The sequence below is a fragment of the Erinaceus europaeus genome, chromosome 9 (assembly GCF_950295315.1).
Source record: "Erinaceus europaeus chromosome 9, mEriEur2.1, whole genome shotgun sequence".
NCBI classification, from domain to species: domain Eukaryota; kingdom Metazoa; phylum Chordata; class Mammalia; order Eulipotyphla; family Erinaceidae; genus Erinaceus; species Erinaceus europaeus.
In genome coordinates, this window is record NC_080170.1 from 49876281 (window position 1) to 49897057 (window position 20777).

Sequence of the window (20777 nt, forward strand, 5' to 3'; positions counted from 1 at the left end):
GAGAAGCAACCACTGGCACAGTTATATACAAAAAATATCAAAGGACATAAATTATGATGATGTTGTGTATGATACAGCAAATTCTAACAAAGGAATATTTTAAAGTTAACCCTATTGCCAAATAATGTGATTATAGCAGTAACTATCTATTGTCTTCTTAACCCTAAGACAGCAGGAACCTCACATTTCTACTATAGAGCCTATATTTCCCCCAGTCCTAGAACCTCCAGGATGGGGCTCCCTTTCCTGCATGCTTCTCTCAATTCATATCAAATGATATTGCATCCGCTGATCCCAACCTAATCAACGCAACGAGTACCACCTCAGCATGCTTCAATCAACGCAACGAGTACCACCTCAGCATGCTTCACTTCAGACTGTGTCCAGAGACATCAAGCGGGGAATGTCAACCCTTCACCCTCATTACTCAGCTGAGACCTTTCCTTTCATAATATTCTCTAATTCCATTCCAGGTGGTTCACTTCCTAACAAAGTCCCAAAACGTAGATGTAGACCAGGTCCCATAAGATAGAACATATGTTCACATGTATCCATAAATTAGGGCAAAATATATACCTGAAAGCAAAAGTACACAATAGTCTGCAGTGAGTCAGTATAGGTTCCTAATGAAATAGTATCTAATTAGACTTAGATACCCTCCTCACCTACTTCCTGTTAGAGTTCTCTCACTCACTCCAAAGCTAACCTTATCAAAGCAAGGACTGCAAAAGCTGAATAAAGGCAAGAGACTGGCATACTTTAATGATGACTCTTTGGTCACCATCAGGCCACCCCATCAGCTGGGGCCCTATTTGGGGAGTCCTGAGATTCCCAAACAGACATGATGGGCCTAGATCTCGAATAAATCTCTCTCTCCATTGTTATCAGTCATCTCTATCAGAAACAACAAAATAGACCCCTCTGTGGGCCCCCCATAGAACCTTGCCCTCAACTTGAATAAAAAATGGTAGAGAATGTTCCATCCTATAAAGGGAGGCTGGACAACATACTCTATGTTATACCTGAGGAAGATGGGTTGATATTGGGACAGCTTGGAATGTTCCTACCCACGACCACAGAATGTGAGCTCAGATCTACAGGGATGCAGAGGTCACATAGACTCCTAAGCTGAATATGGGCCCCAGACCAAATCAAATCTATGGGGTTTACAGTCAACAATATTTATACCCCTTCCCCATATTAGGGAGCTACTATCTTCCCTGATCCAGCTTTCTGTTCCTTTTCCAGCCATGACATCATCTCCCCAGAAAATAACTTGGATCCACCTGTATATCACATTTCAGGCTCAGGGAAAAAAAAAAACTAGTATAGCCACAGGCCCTTTGAAATTTAACTAAAATATGCCTACTAGCTATCTACAAAATGGAGGACCCCTCCCAACTCTTCATCTGCACTATTCCAGCCTTTAGGTCCATGATTGTTCAACAATTTGTTTGGCTTTGTATGTTAACTCTCTTTTCAGCCACCAGGTTCCAGATGCTAGCATGATACCAACCAGACTTCTCTGGACAGATAATCCCACCAATGTGTCCTGGAGCTCCGCTTCCCCAGAGCCCCACCCTACTGGGGAAAGAGAGAGGCAGGATGGGTGGACCTGTCAATGCCCTTGTTCAACAGAGAAGCAATTACAGAAGCCAGACCTTTCACCTTCTGCATCCCACAGTGACCTTGGGCCTATACTTTCAGAGGGTTAAAGAATAGGAAAGCTATCAGGGGAGGGGTTGGGATATGAAGATCTGGTGATGGGGATTGTGTGGAGCTGTACCCCTCTTATCCTATTTTATCTTATCCTATTTTGTCAATGTTTCCTTTCTATAAAATAATAATAATAAATTAATTTAAAAAAAAACAAAGCAAGTGCTTCCTATAATAGCTCAAGTAGTGTACTAGATGCTTGTTATATTTTTGAGATAAATGAATGTTAGGTGTGAAATAATCAGAGGCACAGGGATCCCTGCACTCAATGGTGTTAGAGACCTATGGAAATATGCACAGTTTGATTCTAGGATAATTCTTGTGTTCTTGACAGGAAATGATCACATGGATGAACCAAGAATCTTCCTTCTTACAGGAAAGAGCCATGACAATCATCAGCAGGGTGCTTAGCTTCGCATCCCGGAAGGTCAAAGGATATGTAAGTCTCAGGGAGCATGGGAGCATGCATGACATCTCTATCTGCATTTCTATAAACTCTAGTTCTCTCTCTCTCTCTCTCTCTCTCTCTCTCTCTCTCTCTTCTCCTTTCCTCTCCTCTCCTCTCCTTCCCTCCTTCTCTCTCAGCCATCACCAGGGATTCACTTTCCAATAGGAGAGGCAGAGAAAGAGAGGAAACGAGAGAGAGAGAGAGAGAGAGAGAGAGAGAGAGAGAATGCGGAACCATAGCACTGAAACTTCCCCCAATGTTGTGGGGGGTGAGCTTGAACTTGGGTTGCACATACGGCAAAGTAGTGTATTAGCCAAGTGAGATATTTTGCCAGTCCAAACTCTAATATCTATCAATATTTCTAGCCTGCCACTTCTGAGCTGGGGAGATATCTCAAAAGAGAACAAAGGACTTGCACACCTGAGATCCCTGGATCAATCCCAGGCACAGCATATGCTGAAGCTAAGCAGTGACCTGGTATCTCCCCTTCTCTCATACAAATAGTAATAGATCTCTGGTTCTATTGTCTAAGTCTTGGGTCTTGAGAGTGTAAGATAGTTACTTCTATTGTTGAACTGGTAGATTGGGAGACTGGTAAGGGAGGCAACATCTTCTGTGATATTATGCCAATCAAAGAAGAGCTTCTCCAACAGTTGTTTAAGACACCTCATGTTCTTCCACAAACAATCTAAGCATGTTGACACCAGGTTGGGCTGACTCTAGATTTCCCTCCATGACTCACTGGGTAACTTGAAACCTTATATATGCTTCCCCCTTACTTTCCTTCCGATTTCTCCTTGTCTTAAAATATTTTAAATTAAGATTTAGTTTAAATTTGCACAAGAAATTTTCATTCATTTAATTGTAAAATATGAAATACCACTTTACTTCCTTCACTGAACTTTTTAAACGTATGGGAATAAGTGTTCAGCATTTCAGGAGTTGAGAACAAAGGGAGCAATCATGATGTAGGAAACACAGTTATTGAATTATAATGCTGCTTATATATGATGCTTCCATGACATGAAAATTATTAAAATGGGACAGTTTCTGAAACATGCATCTTGATACAGTACTCACACAGTCATTTTCTACTAATGGCAGAGTCTCCAAAAATATTGCTACAAAAAGCCTACACCAGCTTTATACCTGGCATTTTTATATTTTGCTTAAAGTCAGTTCTGGAATATGTTTTGCGTAAGGAAATACAGTCTATGGTGTGCTCTGTTGCATGAGGATTCCTTTGGGTGTAACATTCAAATGCATAAAAGGATCACTGTAGAACATTCTAGAAGTGAAGCTTTAGGTTATATGTAGTTCCCCATCTGGTTTGTTCTCTGCAGACCTCCTAGCACATTTTACACACCCAAAAAGTATTTGATGGTTACTATCTGACTAGGGTCTATCACAGATTCCCTTTGCATTTAGGCAGAGGGATAGTGACTTAGCTCATCTGGAAAGGCACCTGCTTAGCTATGCTGGCAACCTAGGTTCAAGTCCCTGACTCCCACAGCACTGGGGGAAATTCTAGTGTCATGATGTCTTTCTCTTTTCCTTTATTCTTAAATGAAAAAGTCAGTCTGGATCAATAAAGCCACAGAAATGACAGGGGGCAGGGGGAAGGATTTATATATATAAAGATAAAGATTTCCATTCAAGTAGTCGGTAAGACATTTGGGGGTTTATCTTCCACACAATATCTTATTGTCTCTTTTGATCATAGTTATAAAATTCATTTTCCACTGCACACAACTCATCCAAGTGTGAAATAACAAATGTGTAAATTCATATGTGCAGCAGAAGGCTCTCATAAGCTGCTGAGCAATCCTAGCTATAATGACCTTGGGAAGCCCAGCGGGGCAGCTTGCCAGTTTGTTCTGCAATGTTCACTGACAACCACCAGGTGGAAGCACACCAGCATTTTCCAGAACAGAACAATGCAGGGATAAATAAAATAGTACTAAATTTCTTTTTCTTTTATTTTAAATTATCTTTACTTATTGGTTAGACACAGCCAGAAATCAAGAGGAAGGGGGAGATAGAGAGGGAGAGAGACAGAGAGGCACCTGAAGCCCTGCTTCACTGCTCGTGAAGCTGTCCCTCTGCAGGTGGGGACCGGAGTCTTGAACCTGGGTCCTTGCACATTGTAATATGTGCACTTAACCAGGTGGACCACCACCTGGGCCCCTACATTTCTTTTTAAAAATGATGCCTTATAAAGATAATCAAGTCAATTAAATTAATGATAATAAGGGCCAAAAATATAAAAACAAAAACAAGAAACATATTGATTCAAAGCTGAGTATCCTTAGTACTTGTCCTCTGACCCAGTGCAGAAAACCAGTGAAGATTTGCTCTGCCCTTCTCTAAAAGTAGCTACTGACTCTGTCAGGTACTGTGTGTGCACTGCCAAATGATTTTTTTCTTCATATATGACTATAACCCATGTCTTCTAAGTTTCAGAGACCTTTGCCCTATCCAACAAGCCTATTACTTCTATCTTACCAGAAAGAGTTTTTAAAGAGGCAATTCCTCTTACACATCCCGTTGTATACCCATTAAGGTGGAGAAACTCCTACATTCAGAGAAGATATATCCCTTCCACTAATTATTACATTTTTAAGCATGCAAAAAAATGTGAGCTATATATCATCTCGTGATTCTCACAGCAAGGCATTTCTCCCTTCTGTCTGTTCCTTTGGTACCTCAGTATGTTAGTACAGGAGGCCTGAGCTTACCCTCAAAGTGCATGACTTGTATACCTGAGGACCCAGGTTCAGTCCCCAGCACTGCATATGCCAGATCTGAGTGGCTTACACATTGCTTGCTCTATAAATAATGAATAAATAAGTAAACAAATAAATATATACAAAAAATTAAAGGCTAGGGGATACTGAAAAGAAAGACAGTTTGCTTTGTGGAGCCAGAGGCCAGAACTACAGCAGCACTACTCAGAGGAGGGGAGGTGAAGGCGTAATTTCCACTCAGTGAAAGGAGTCACTGTAATTTTATACAGGTACATCAGAAAAGGTAGCAACAGCAAATGCTGGAGAGGTTGTGGGGTCAAAGGAACCCTCCTGCACTGCTGGTGGGAATGTAAATAGGTCCAGCCTCTGTGGAGAACAGTCTGGAGAACTCTCACAAAGCTAGAAATGGACCTACCCTATGATCCTGCAATTTCTCTCCTGGGGATATATCCTAAGGAACCCAACACACCCATCCAAAAGATCTGTGTACACATATTTTCTTAGCATCATAATTTGTAATAGCCAAAACCTGGAAGCAACCCAGGTGTCCAACAACAGATGAGTAGCTGAGGAAGCTGTGGTCTATATACACAGTGGAATACCACTCAGCTATTAAAAATGGTGACTTCACCATTTTCAGCTGATCTTGGATAGACCTTGAAAAATTCATGTTAAGTGAAATAAGTCAGAAACAGAAGGATGAATATGGGATGATCTCACTCTCAGGCAGAAGCTGAAAAACAAGATCAGAAGAGAAAACACAAGTAGAACCTGAACTGAAATTGGCATATTGCACCAAAGGAAAAGGCTCTGGGATGGGGGGGGGGGGGAGAATACAGGTCCAAAAAGGATGACAGAGGCCCTAGTGGGGGTTGTATTGTTTTATGGAAAACTGGGAAATGTTATGCATGCACAAACTATTGTATTTACTGTCGAATGTAAAACATTAATTCCCCAATAAAGAAATTTTTTTAAAAAGTTTATACGGGTGGATCAAAATATCACACCCAATCCACTACACACACACACACACACACACACACACTATACTTCACAGGGACAGGCATCTATTAGCAGGATAAATTTGTGAACTTTTCTTCCTAAAACAACATAAATTCCCTGGGGGGAAAAAATGGTCCTGTATCTACCGTTTAGATAAACTTCAGCAAGATGCCAGCTACATCTCTTCAAGCTAATCCTGGTCTAATCTATTTGAGAATCAAATGCAGACATTCAATGTTAATGATTTTCATCCTTTGTTTTCTTCCATTAGACAAGCGTTGATGCTCCGTGTTTGGGTGTCCTGGCAGCAGAACTGTCTCTTTTGTGTACCCATTCAGATCCCTCAATCACACAGCAAGCATCCTTGGGGATGTATCACCTCCTCTGCATTGCCAAGTGTCAGAATGGTGAGACTGGTTCCTCTTCTTTTCTCAGGAAATTGTTCAAGTTATTCTACACATGTGTCCCAGTAAAGATTCCTTTTCCCAGGAATTTCTGCATACTGCCTCAGGATCTATTGTTCTACCTTCTAAAATGTATTTTAATTCTTTTTATAATTATAAAAAAATGTTTGTATACATAAAATTGGTTCTTCAGGCTCTTTAAAGTACTATACCCAGATCAATGCTGAATTTTAATGCCAGCTGGGAGCATGGAGAAAGAAAAAAGGAAAAAAATTTACCAATGGTACTTGAAAAAGAGGCATAGATTTCCCATGAAAGAGGCATCAAATAAAATATTCAGTCTTATTTCATTCATGGGAAAAATCAGAATCCCCCCCAAAAAAAAAATAGTACAGCTTAAGTTTGCCTTAAAAAATATGACGTGAAAGTATCAAGCTATTTCTAAATAACTTTAACAGAGAAAGGATTTATCCTATCACACAGCTAGCTTAATCACATATATGCTGTACTATATATATTGAAATCCTATCTATATGCACCCATCTAGTGATAGATTACATATAGGTAGATGAAACATAGACAAGCAAGCAAGTAGGCATTGAGCATCAATTAACAAAGATTCCTGAAAGCACAAATTGTTTATAGTTGCCTAAGCTTACCACCTAGAGTGCACAAACTTGGTAAAAAGATTAAGGGAGGGAGTCCGGCGGTAGCGCAGCGGATTAAGTGCACGTGCCACAAAGCACAAGGACTGGCATAAGGATCCGGGTTTGAGCCCCCGAGCCCCACCACCTGCAGGGGAGTCGCTTCACAATCAGTGAAGCAGGTCTGCAGGTGTCTATCTTTCTCTCCCCCTCTCTGTCTTCCCCTCCTCTCTCCATTTCTCTCTCTCCTAACAACGACATCAATAACAACAATAACCACAACAACAATGAAAAAACAACAAGGGCAACAAAAGGGAAAATAAATAAATATTTAAAAAAAAAAGATTAAGGGAGCCAAGAGGTTAGGTAGTGTACCCAATTCAGTGTACATAGTACTATGCCAAAGGACTTGGAGACACTTCATGAGCAGTGAAGCAGGTCTGCAGGTGTCTATCTTTCTCTCCCTCTCTACACCCCCCCTTTCAATTCTCTCTGTCCTAGCGAATAAAATAGGAGTAAAAGAAAAAGGGAAAGGAAAAAAAATGGCCATCCATTAGAAGCACTGGATTCATAGTGCTAGCACCAAACCCTAGCAATAACTCTGGAGGTAAAAAAAAAAAAAAATCTATATAGGTTAATGATTGTTTTTGAATAAGGGGTTGAGTTTAAATAATAGGTCAGGGGTCATCTCATTGAGTGCACATGTTACCATGCACAAGTTCCCAGTCTCTACCTACAGGGGGCACACGTCACAAGTGGTGAAGCAGTAGTGTAGGCTCTCTCTCTCTTTCTCTCTCCCTATCTCCCCTATAATTCTCAATTTTTCTCTTTCCTCTCAAATGAGAGAAAGAAAGAGAGAAAGAGAGAGAGGGAGGGAGAAAGAGAGGAAGGGCAAAGGGAAAGAGAAGAGAAGAGAAGAGAAGAGAAGAGAAGAGAAGAGAAGGGAAGGGAAGGGAAGGGAAGGGAAGGGAAGGGAAGGGAAGGGAAGGGAAGGGAAGGGAAGGGAAGGGAAGGGAAGGGAAGGGAAGGGAAGGGAAGGGAAGGGAAGGGAAGGGAAGGGAAGGGAAGGGAAGGGAAGGGAAGGGAAGGGAAGGGAAGGGAAGGGAAGGGAAGGGAAGGGAAGGGAAGGGAAGGGAAGAAGAGAGGGGGAGAGAAAGAGAAGGGAAGGAGGGAAGGGAAGGGAAGGGAAGGGAAGGGAAGGGAAGGGAAGGGAAGGGAAGGGAAGGGAAGGGAAGGGAAGGGAAGGGAAGGGAAGGGAAGGGAAGGGAAGGGAAGGGGAGAAGAGACCACCAGACAGGTGTGGTGGGTTCTTTTTTTTTTTAATTTTTTTATTTATAAAAAGGGAACTGACTAAACCATAGGATAAGAGGGGTACAACTCCACACAATTCCCACCACCAGAACTCTGTATCCCATCCCTTCCCCTCGGACACAGAGCACTAGTGATAACCCTGGTGGCAATAAAATAAGAAAGAGGGAGAGGGAGAGGGAGAGGGAGAGGGAGAGGGAGAGGGAGAGGGAGAGGGAGAGGGAGAGGGAGAGGGAGAGGGAGAGAGAGAGAGAGAGAGAGAGAGAGAGAGAGAGAGAGAGAGAGAGAAGGGGGAAGGAAGAAAGCTTTGGAAGTTATTAAGTGTCTTGTTTATTTTTCTGTGGCAATGTTTTCAAGGGTCTATAATAAGTCCTCACTTAAAAATCATTTATAGACTCTTGGAAACTGCAGCTTTAAGTGAAGCAATGTATAACAAAACCAATTCTTCCAATAAAGTAATTGTGTTCAATTTAGACCAACTTACTTTTTTTCTTTTCAATACTATAATAAAATAACATTGACATCTTATTGGAGAGTGTGCTGTGAAAGTATATATAATCCCTCCATATATTCCCGGTGTTGTACATCAGTTATACCTTTATCAAACTGTTATAAACAAAATCATGGAAAAGTCCATCTTTTCTGTAATTACACAGACCTGCAACTGAAACTTCCATTTAGAGCTTTCTTTTTTCTGCTGTATTATTTCCTCAGCTCCTTACAAAACATCTCCCACTCTTACTTGTTCCTCGGGTGTCTCAATTTAGCAACAGCTTTTCCAGTGGACTGAATCTTACAATACATGATATCCAGTCAACTTGTTACAAATGTGTATTTCCTTCATTCATACTTGCAGATCTTTCTCATAAACACAATAAAGTCTGACTAGCATCTATGTGATATTAGCAGAAAGTTAAACTTAGAAAACTCTAGATCTCTAGAATTAGGCAGGAAGAGGACATTGGAAATAGCAATGTCATAGAGGGAATGATCAAATTAAAACTTGCAGCTTTTTTTCCCCCTGGATACAGCAGACACTGTGAAAACTGCAAATGCAAAGAATGAGAGGTATATGGAGAATAGCCTCCCAATACCACCTGCTGGAATAGAATACCTGCCCAAGATTTTACAACAAGACAAAACTAAAATTGCCCAGGTAATAGAACCTCTGTTTTCTATGACTTTTGTTTCATGTGTATTATCATAATTAGTGATCTATTACTTCAGGTTTGGTTTGTAACTGTTTATTCATGATTTAATAATAGTTTACAAGAACATAATTATAGGGGTATAGGTCCACACTACTATCCCAGTTCTCTCTGCTGTCTCCCCCAAGGATAATCACCATAGTTTCCACAAAGTTTTAGCAATAGTTTGACTATTGGGGGTGGTTATTGATTTAATAATCAGATTATTTGTCAATTAGGTTAATTTTGAAAATTCAATTGTTAGGATTTCCAAACTCAGTCAGATTCTGCTTTAAATTCCCCTTTCTGTTCTTCTTTCTCAACTTCTGTTTATGAGTGGGATCATCCCATACTCATCTTTGTCTTTCTGACTTAGCTCACTTAACAGAATTCCTTCTAGCTCCATCCAAGATGGCTCAGAGAATATGAGTTCATTGTTATTAATAGCTGCATACTATTCCATTTTATAAATATACCACAGCATCCTCAGCCATTCATCTGTTTTTGGGTACCTGGTTTGCTTCTAATTTTTAGCTATTATAAATTGTGCTGCTATGAACATATATGTACACATATATGTTTGGTTGAGTATTATGGAATCCTTAGGGTGTATCCCCAGGAGAGAAATTACTGGGCCATATTGGAGCTCTATTTCTAGCCTTGTGAGTGTTTTCCAGACTGTTCTCCACAAAGGTTAGACCAACTTACATTCCTACCAGCAGTACAGAAGGGTTCCTTTGTCCCCACAATCTCTCCAGCATTTGTTGCTGCTGTCCTTTTTGATGTATGCCATTCTCACAGGGGTGAGGTGGTATCTCAATGTTGTCTTTATTTGCATTTCTCTGACAATCAGTGACCTGGAGCAATTTTTGTATGTTTGTTAGCCTTTTGGATCTCTTCTGTAGTGAATGTTCTGTTCATATCCTCTGCCCATGTTTAGATGGGATAATTTGCTTTTTTTGTTGCTAAGTTTGGTGAGATCTTTATATATTGGCTATTAGCCTCTTGTCTGATGTATAGCATGTAAAGATTTTCTCCCATTCTGTGACAGGTCTTTTTATTTGGGTGGTGGTTTCTTTTGATGTGCAGAAGCTCTTCAATTTGATGTAGTCCCATTGATTTGTTTTTGTTTTAGTCTTCCCTGCAATTGGGTTTATATCATCAAAGATGTCCTTGAGGTTTAGGTGATAAAGTGTTCCATCAATGTTTTCCTCTAAGTATTTTATAGTTTCTGGTCTAGCATCCAGGTCCTTGATCCATTTGGAGGTTCTGTAGTTCTTCCTGGTTCAGTTTTGGAAGGGTATATGTTTCTAGGAATTCTTCCATTTCTTCCAGATTCTCTAGCTTGGTGGCATATAGTTGTTTGTGAAAGCTTCGCATAATTTATTGGATTTCAGTGGTGTCTGTTGTGATACCTCTATCATTTGCAATTCTATTTATTTGAATCTTCTTCCCCCCCCCCTTTTTTTTGTTTTCTAGTGAGTCTGGCTAAGGATTTGTCAATTTTGTTTAATTTTCCAAAGAACCAACATTTGGCTTCATTGATCTTTTGCATGATTCTCTTATTTTTAATGTTGTTTATTTCCACTCTAATTTTAGTGATTTTAGTCCTTCTGGTTGTTTTAGGATTCCTTTGCTCCTCTACTTCTAAGTCTTTAAGGCATACAGTAAAGTGGTTTACTTGAGCTTTTTCTTGCTTTCTAAGGTGTGCTTGTATGGCTATGAGTTTCCCTCTAAATACTGCTTTAGCTGTGTCCCAAATATTTTGATAGCTCATGTCTTCATTTTCATTTGTTTCTAGGCACATTTGAATTTCCTGCTTGAGTTTCTCTCTGATACAGCAGTTATTAAGCAGTATGTTGTTGAGTTTCCAAATTTTGTGACTTTTAGTAATTTTCTATTTGTTGTTGAGTGTTAGCTTTACTCCACTTTGGTCTGAGAAGATGCTTGGGATGATTTCAATGCTCTTGAACTTGTTGATACTGTCTTTGTGACCTAACATGTGGTTTATCCTTGAGGATGTGCTGTGTGGAGTTTGAAAGAATGTGTATTCCTATTTCTTAAGGTAAAGAACTCTGAAAATGTCCAGGAGTTCTAGTCTATACATCTCTTAGATTAATTCTCTTGTTTCTTTGTTTATTCTCTCCTTTACTAATCTGTCTTAAGTATGAGAGTGAGGTGTTGAAGTCTCCTATTATTACTATATTACTACTGATGCAATTTTGTAGCTCTTTCAGTATGGGCCCTCATTGGGAACATAGATGTTAATAATTATTAATTCTTCTTGATTGATTAATCCTCTGATCATTATGTAAGGACCTTTCCTATCTTTTATTACTTTATTTAATTTAAAGTCTATTATGTCAGCGATGAGAATGGTCCTGCTTTTTTTTTTTTTTTTTTTTTGTGGTCCATTAGCCTGTATGATAGTTTTCCATTCATCCTTTCACTTTAAGTCTGTGTTTGTCTTGTTGGGTCAGGTGGAATTCTTGCAAGCAGCATATGGTTGGGTTGTGTTTTCTGATCCATCCTCCCATTCTGTGCCTTTTAATGAGTGAATTTAAGCCACTGACATTTATTGATATTATGAATTTAAGGTTTTGCAGGGCAATTACTCAACAATTTTTTATTTGCTTTGTTATATGGCAATACTTTGGTGATGTTCTTGTTTACAGGAGCCTTTTTAGAACCTTTTTTTTTTTTATCACCTGGCAGGCTTGGTGATAGATGCCTCCTTTAATGTTGTCTGAGAAGGTTTTTATTCTTCCATCTAGTCTGAATGAAAGTCTAGCAGCATATACTATCCTTGGTTGAAATCCTTTTTCGCTGAGAGCTCAATAGATACCTTACCATTCTCTTGTGGCTTTTAGAGTTTGAGTGGAGAAGTCTGCTGATAATCTTAGGGGTTTTCCCCTGTATGTGAATTTTTGTTTTTCTCTTGCAGCCTTTAGGATCCTTCATTTATCCTTACTTATTTTCATTGTAACTATGTGCCTTGATGTTTTCAGGTCTGGGTTTATTCTGTTTGAGACTCTCTGGGAGAGAGTCTTAATGTCCTTTTTAGTTGCTCCTGGCTTAGTTGGAATTTCTTCCTGGGCTCCTGTTCTGATTCATTGCCATAGTTGATTTAATTATTTTTGATTTGACCAGACTTTTTTATTGGTATGTTTTATATTTTTGTGCCTTGTCTATTTATGTTCAGTTTTTGTGCTGAATGAGGAAAAGCCCCAGTAAACCAAAGGCCTCTTACAACTGAGGTCACAAACCTCAGCAAATACAACAGTAACAATAAAAGCGATGATTGATGCAGTTCAACCAAAGCCTGTTAGCTACAGAAACTCTCCCCACCAAACACAAAACAAACAAAAAGAAAAAAGAAAACAAAAACAAAAACAGGAAAAAAAAATACAAAGCAAGAAAAGAAATTACAAAACTCCACTATCAAGCATAAATTTAAGAGATTGTGGAAAGGGAGAGAAAATAAAGGAAGAGAGAGAGAGAGTTAAAGAAAGAAAAGGCTTTCTACGTCAGACTTCTTACACAAGATAAATCATAAATAAGCATAAGTAAATACAGGAGCAAAAGCTAAGATTTTTCAAATCAGAGAGAAGGTAAGAAAAAGAGAGAGGAAAGGAGAAAAAAACAAAACAAAAAAATACAAATAAACAAACACCCAGTACTACCACAATAGAGAGGACAATCAATCACCAGTAAATGCAATGCATCACCAACAAAGGCTAATTTGAGTCAAAGTAATAAGAAGAGGTGGATATCCTTCTGGATACAGAACCCTCCCCCTTCCTACACAGTTACAAAAAGCAACATAAACTAAAGAGCTAGAGGGAGGGAAAAAAGAAAGCTAGAGTCTTAGATGCCCATAGCCCCAGAAGAGGCAGAAGACTGGTCAAGGAAGTTGACCAATAAGAGAGAGTTCCAGCAGAAAAGAAAAAACAAAACAAAACCTCTTTCTAATGACTCCCTACTGATCTTAGAATCTTGAGCAGGAATCTCTCTGAAGGAGGTCCCCTTGTCTGTGACTTGTTCCCTAACCCCTCTGGAGTGAGGGGTGGTGGGGGTACAAAGGAGGAATGGTAACTCACAGGGCTCTGTGGCTCAGAATCTCATATGTGCTATGTCCTTTCTGTAGCCTATTCCAGCTTATATGTGATCTGCGACTTTACTCCTTGGCTGTGCTTTGACCTCTCCTGTGTGTGCTTACTCAACCACTGGCCTGGAAATCCTGTCCTCACTCTATATTCCCAGGATTTAAGCAGCTGCTTTGCAGAGAGAAAGTCAGGAGATAATGTCTCCTGCCATCTTGGCTCTGCCCCCACCCTCCTGTTTTCTGTTTGTTATCAGAGCACTGCTCAGCTCTGGCTGGTAGTGGTACTAGGGATTGAACCTGGAACCTTGAAGCCTAAAGCATTAGAATCTGTTTGCATAGCCATTGTGCTATCTTCCCTGAACTGGCTTTAGTTCTTCATATTGCACATATATGTAAAACCACTCAATAGTTTTCTTTCAGAGAAAGGCAGTTTGCTTGGTGACAAATATAAACTATAGCAATAATCTTTGAACATAAACACCAATTTAAAGAACCTTAAGATATTATAAATTGAATTTAATAATAAGGGTAAGAAAAGAAAAAAGATAAGAAAGATTAAAAAGTACTAGAGAGAAAATTATATCATTTAAAAAGACTTAGAGGAGTGTGTGTGAATTATTATACATAAAAGTACTCAAGGTTGTGTTTTTAATATTATAATTTTCCAATTAAAAATGAGGCAAAGAGCAATATAATGTGGTTTCCAGTTTTCATCTCTATTAATAAGAGGTATGTATGTCCAAACTACTGGATGTTTTCACCCATATGTAGAATCTTGAGAACTGACACACATGAAATAAGAGGAAGAAGAAAGAGAAAGAGGAGAAAAGGGGGGGAGAGGAAAGTAGAAGAGAAGAAGGGAAAAGAAGAGGAGGAGCAAGAGGAGGAAGAAAAGAAGAGGAGCTCTCTCTCAGACTTTGTGAAAACTATAGTGGCTTTCACGAGAGAATGGAGCCCCAAAACTTTGGTGATGACTGTGGTGTAGCATTATACCCTGTGATCTTACAATTTTGTAAACTATTATTAATCACAAATAAAAAATAGGTTGAGGGACTGCCCCATTCTCCAAAGGGTGGTTGGGGCAACATACTCTGCCACTCAATAAAGATGAGTCCTGCAATGAACACAGCCTAGAATGGTCTGAGCTGTGACTACAGAATATGAGCTCAGACCTACAGGGATGTAGAGGTTACATAGACTCCTGTGTTAAATATGGGTCCCAGATCAAATCAATGGGGTTTATAGTTAACAATATTTATATACTTTTCCCATATTTGGGACCTACTCTCTTCCCTGATGCAGCTTTCTAGATATATATAAAAGAAACACTGACAAAACCATAGGATAAGAGGAGTACACCTCCACACAATTTCCACCAACAGAACTCTGTATCCTACCCCCTCCCTTGATAGCTTTCCTATTACTTTAACCCTGAGAGTATGGACCCAAGATCATTGTGGGATGCAGAAGGTGGAAGGTCTGACTTCTGTAATTGCTTCCCCACTGAACATAGGCACTGACAGGTCTATCCATACTCCCAACCTGCCTCTCTGTTTCCCTAGTGGGGCGGGGTTCTGAGGAAGCAGGGCTCCAGGACACATTGGTGGGGTTATCTGTCCAGAGAAGTCTGGTTGGCATCATGCTAGCCTCTGGAACTTGGTGGCTGAAAAGAGAGTTAACATACAAAGCCAAACAAGTTGTTGACTAATCATGAACCTAAAGGCTGGAATACTACGGATGAAGAGTTGGGGCATCTGCAAAATGGTGAAAAGAAATGGGTTTGGGGCTGGGCGGTGGCACAGCAGGTTAAATGCACATGGCATAATATGTAGAAATGGGTTAGCCACAGTTTTTTTGGTTTTTTTTGTTGTTTTGTGTTTCCCAAAGTTCATGTGTTTCAACTCTCTACATTCCACATATGAGTGAAACCATCTGTTAGCTGTCTTTCACTCCCTTACTTACTTCACTTAATATACTTCTGTTTCATCTATTTTGTCCAAAATGACACAATATCACCTTTTTAAATTGCTGAGTAGTACTGCATTGAGTATATGTCCCATAACAAGTCCTCCTCCTCCTCCTCTTCCTCCTCTTCCTCCTCTTCCTTCCTTATTGACACCAGGATTATCACTGGGGCTCAGTGCCTGTAGGATGAATATACTTACTGTTCCTGGTGGCTTTATTTTCTTTTCCTTTTTTTTTTCTTTCTATTTCATTTGGTATGACAAATAGAAATTGAGAGGGGTGGGGAAGATAAAGAGGGAGAGGGACAGAGAGAAATTTGCAGTACTTTCCTCACCACTCAAGAAGCTCCCTCCTGCAAGTGGGGAGTGGGGATTCGAACCCAGATCCTTATATATGGTAGCATGTGTGCTTAATTGCATGTACCACTGCCTGCCCCCTGTCCCAAAAGTTCTTTATCCAGTCATCTGTCTATGAACAATTAGATTGGTTACATATTTTGGCTATTGTGAATAATGCAGCTATGAACATGGAGGAGAAGCTCAGGACAGCAACAGGGACTAGGGTCCTACCTGACTCTAAAGCTCCACCCTGGCCAAATGATCTTTCTTATGTTGATGCAGAAAAGCCCTCAAGTCATGACTCTTCTTTTCGATTTCAGAATATAGGACAAGCCTTACTGCCAGGTTTGCTGACTGACTTTGTATGGAGTCTCCTGATAAAAATTCCATTGCCTAACGTAACAACTGCATATGAAGCAGCAATTCTGCTGACATTGACTCTGGAATACTATGCCCAAAAGATCACCATGGTAAGTAAGATACATTAGTCACTATGGTAACATAAACAGGTATTCATGTTAATATGCACAGGTCACAGTGACTAGATATATAATGTCTCACTTGGTAAGATCCCTAGGTCAAACTAAACATGGAAAGTCAGCCTCAACTATAGTAAAATCATTAACCAAAAATATCAAAAAAATTGGGCTTCATCAACTTTTCACTGTACCTTAATTTCCAATAAACTACTAAATACTGCCTCCTGATTGTAGATTCTTATCTTAAACAGGGTTTGGCTCTAAAGTCAGCCACAATGAATGGTTAAAATTATCACTTAAAACACCCTAAATTTCACATACACTATGTGGACTTAAAATCTCTAAATGAATCTATTAGAGCAAGTCTTTCTTTATTCCGTAAAGCAGTTCATCATTTCTATAATTGAACATCCAGAAACACTGTTGGCTTGTCTTAAAGACATGCCTTATTTAAAAGGGAAAGAGAAAAAAAGTCTCTGAGCAACCAACTAAGAAGTCTCTGGAGAACAATGATTTACTGCCTCCCATTCCTCTTCACCTTCAAGCATGGTTGGTAGAAGTTATGTCCTTCACTGCTGAGTACCTTCTTTATTTGTCCTTTTGTTTAGAGGAGAAGGTTGTACATGGACCACTGAATTACCGAAATTACAATTGCAATGGAATATACATTTGCACTTTTTAGCTTAAAACCTCTGAGGAGTACTTTCAAAAGAAGTGAGGTAACCTGGGTGGATTTGATTAGATGTTGAGTACACACCTGCAGATTTGAGACCTGTTCTAGGTCTAAAAATAAAAGAGTGGAGAATAAAGAAAACGCAGGCACTTTGAATAGAGTTGGCAGGATCATGACTTGGTATTCACTGTTCTGGGCCATTTCTCCAATATATGATTGACCCCTTCACAATGACAAATTCAAATCTTTGATTTTGGAGGGGGAGGAATGAAATATATAGTTCTACTGACATTCAGTTATATTGTTTTGACTTTCTTAAAGGACTTGAGTGACATGTTTGCTATTTTGAATTTATTTCACATAATGAAATCTACCCACCCTCAAAGAAAACAAATATTATCTTAGTTTTATTTTTAAATTTTATTAGCGATTTAATAATGATTTACAAAATTACAAGATAATAGGGGTACAATTCTGCACTGTTCCCACCACCAGAGTTCTGAATCCTCAATCCCTCCATTGTCGGTTACAGCAGTTCTCTTAAGGTTGCAGATATAGCTTAACTATTATCTCTACAACTATCTGTCTATATTTGCATATATTTACCCTTTTGTTTTTTCCTATGATCCCATCTTCCCTTCCTTTCCAAGTCACACATAAACCTATTACTACATCCAAACATCCCTCCCTTTTCCTCTTCTCTCTCTGGGTCCTGATGGAGTTGGAGTTTAGAGCCCTAAGGTCATCTTCCCCCTATCATTTCTCCCCCACTGGGAGTATGAACCAAAAATAGTTTTGAGGTGTAGAAAGTAGGGGTTCTGGCTTCTTTAACTACTTCTCCACTAGACATGAGCATCGGCAGGTCGATCCATACCCCCAGCCTAAGAAGAAAATTTTTTAAACAGTCATTTCCTTTCACTTGTAAATACTCAATTATTCACTATCCAAATGCATGGCTTGCACTGTGCAGTTGCAGACATGTGTGCCCCTTCTGCTAATTCATCCTGTATGTTGACTGCTGCCAGTCATTCAGAAGAGGACTGAATCCTTCTGACCTGGTGCATGACTTTTCCAGGTGTCTAAGATTATGGATGAGATTTATAAGCAGCTGCAGGAAAACTCTTCTCCCTCTATGAAGCAGGTTTTGCTATGGCTCATCACCTTGTTAACTCGCACTTCACCAAAGAAGGTCATCTTTCACCTAATGGATTACTCAGTTCCAGCAAACAGGTAAAGCCTCCTGAGCCCTCCCACAAAGTGTGTAACTCACACAGACCTGGGCTTGGGTCTTGATCTTACATGGTCAGATTTGGATTTTGTTGTTGTTGTTCTGAGAGAGTTATATTTTTTTGCATCATATAGAATAGCAATAAAACTTAAATAAGATTCTGCATGTTATTTCACATAGGATGACAATAAGGCTCAAGTAAGATCCATATGAAACCCTGGCATATAGCAGATCATCAAGATATGACCCCTATCACTGCCATATATCTAAGGCTTTAAATTGTGTTCTGCTGCAAAGTCCATAAGACAAGACTTTAAAATGACAATGGATTGTTTTTCTCACATGTGACAAAATTCATTTAGTGGTTTATTCATTTGTGAAAGACAGACATAAACTATTTTCACCTACCAGTAAAATAATGAAATATTAAAAACTGTCAGGTACAACTGGGAGTCCCTTGTCTTGTAAGTGTTCATCTGAAATTCACAGTTAAGATCATAAGGAATATTTTAAGAATAATTCTAAGATGAGTTTGTAGAACAGAACAGTGTGAATTTAAAAGATACATGAGAAGAGCTTAGTAAATTACATTGCTCCATTTCCATAGTTTGTGCCTGGGCAATGAAGGCATCATTTCTCCGATATGAACACTATAAAAGGCTTCAGCCATTGTAAAAAAAAGAATCTGAACTCTGTCCTAACCTTAACCACTTTCTATGATGCCATGCAAATGTCACAGATTCCTGAACTTCAGTTTCTTCATCTGTGAAATGAAAAAGTTATGTTTTTTTTTTTTTTGCCTCTACGGTTATTGCTGAGGCTCTAAGAATCCACTGCTCCTGGAAGCTATTTTTTCCCTTTGGTTGCCCTTGTTATTTTTGCTGTCATTGGATAGGACAGAGAGAAATTAAGAGACAATGGAAAGACTGAAAGAGGGAGAGAAAGACACCTGAAGACCTGCTTCACCGCCAGTGAAGTCACTCCCCTGGAGGAGGGGAGCCAGGGGCTTGAACCGGGTCCTTGAGCTGGCCCTTGTGCTTTGCACCACGTGGTGCTTAACCCGCTGCGCTACCGCCCAGTCCCCCCCAAAAGTTACTTTCTACCTGTAAAGCTGCTATGTGTGCTCAATTAATGACTGTGAAAGGGTATTAAAATGCTAAACCGGGGAGTCGGGTTGTAGCGCAGCGGGTTAAGCGCAGGTGGCGCAAAGCACAAGGATGGGCATAAGGATCCCGGTTCGAACCCCGGCTCCCCACCTGCAGGGGAGTCGCTTCACAGGCGGTGAAGCAGGTCTGCAGGTGTCTTTCTCCCCTCCTCTCTCCATTTCTCTCTGTCCTATCCAACAACGACAACAACAATAATAACTACAACAATAAAACAACAAGGGCAACAAAAGGGAATAAATAAAATAAAAATAAAATTTAAAAAAAACTTTAAAAAAATGCTAAACCAATGATTCATGCAATTTTATTTGTCAAACTAAAAGACTGTATTTAGGAAGTATTTATTTGAGTTCACAACATTTTTTACTATTTAGAAATTTTCTGGAAACCAAAAGTCCTCATAAGATTTTATGTTATTTCTTCCCTTCATGATTAAAGTATTCTATGTATAAAATATCTCCAGGCTTCAAGCACTGTGTTGATTAAAGAGAATAAACTCACATAGAGATAATAAAAGCTGCCCGACTCCAAGGCAAATGAGATATGCTGAGGAAATAAATACAGTTAAAGTTGGATGAATGTAATCAAGATAATCAGCAACAGGTTTTGTACAACAGTAGGTGATGAGTGAGGTAGAAAAGACTAGAATTTGGAATTAAGCTAAACCAAGGAAAACTATAGATTTACCAAAAGAACAGTTTGATCAAGGGGTAAGGGAATGGTCAGGACATGTGAAATTTGATGCCCATAAGGTTTTCCTCATGGACCCAAGAGGAGTCCTATGAGCAGAGGCAATTGAAAATGAGTTCTAGACAATTGGATGTCCATGTACTTTTCTCTGTATTATCAGCACCTTTCTTCAGCTTTTCACTCTTAAGTCTATGCTTGTCTTTATATTTAATGTGAGTTTCTTATAAACAACCAATTCAGCCACTCCATCTTTTGATTGGAGAGTTCAGACTATACATGTTTAGGATGATTTCTGATATATATGACTTATTTACTACATTTTTTATTATTAAATTGTTCTTATTCCTTTTTACTTCTAGCTGTCATTTTGTGTGGATGGTTTACTGTGATGATTCTCTGAATTTCTTCATCTTTTCCTTCTATGAGTCTTTGCAGAGAACTATTTAAGTAGCAACAGAAAATGAAATTGCTGGAACCAGGTGGTGGCACATCTGGTTGAGCGTACAGGTTATAGTTCACAAGAACCCGGGTTCAAGTCCCCGGTCCCTGAACCTGCAAGAGGAAAGCTTTGAGAGTGATGAAGCAGGCCTGCAGGTGTCTCTCTGTCTCTTTCTCTCTCTATCACCCCCTACCCTCTCAATTTCTGACTGTCTCTGTCCAATAAAGATGATAATAAAACA

General features: G+C 39.4%; 1 protein-coding gene across 6 annotated transcripts in view; it reads left to right on the plus strand.

Moving 5' to 3' along the window:
- The window catches only part of MROH9 (maestro heat like repeat family member 9), a 57824-nt gene that overhangs the window by 19718 nt on the left and 17329 nt on the right, over positions 1–20777 (plus strand). For 5 of the 6 annotated variants that reach the window (XM_060196970.1, XM_060196972.1, XM_060196974.1 and 2 more), the window contains 5 exons: positions 2051–2155; positions 6185–6320; positions 9301–9425; positions 16185–16334; positions 18092–18246. In XM_060196970.1, coding sequence (XP_060052953.1) covers positions 2051–2155; positions 6185–6320; positions 9301–9425; positions 16185–16334; positions 18092–18246 — 671 coding nt within the window. The remainder of the gene's footprint in view (positions 1–2050; positions 2156–6184; positions 6321–9300; positions 9426–16184; positions 16335–18091; positions 18247–20777) is intronic. The other variant, XM_060196971.1, reaches the window with a different exon arrangement.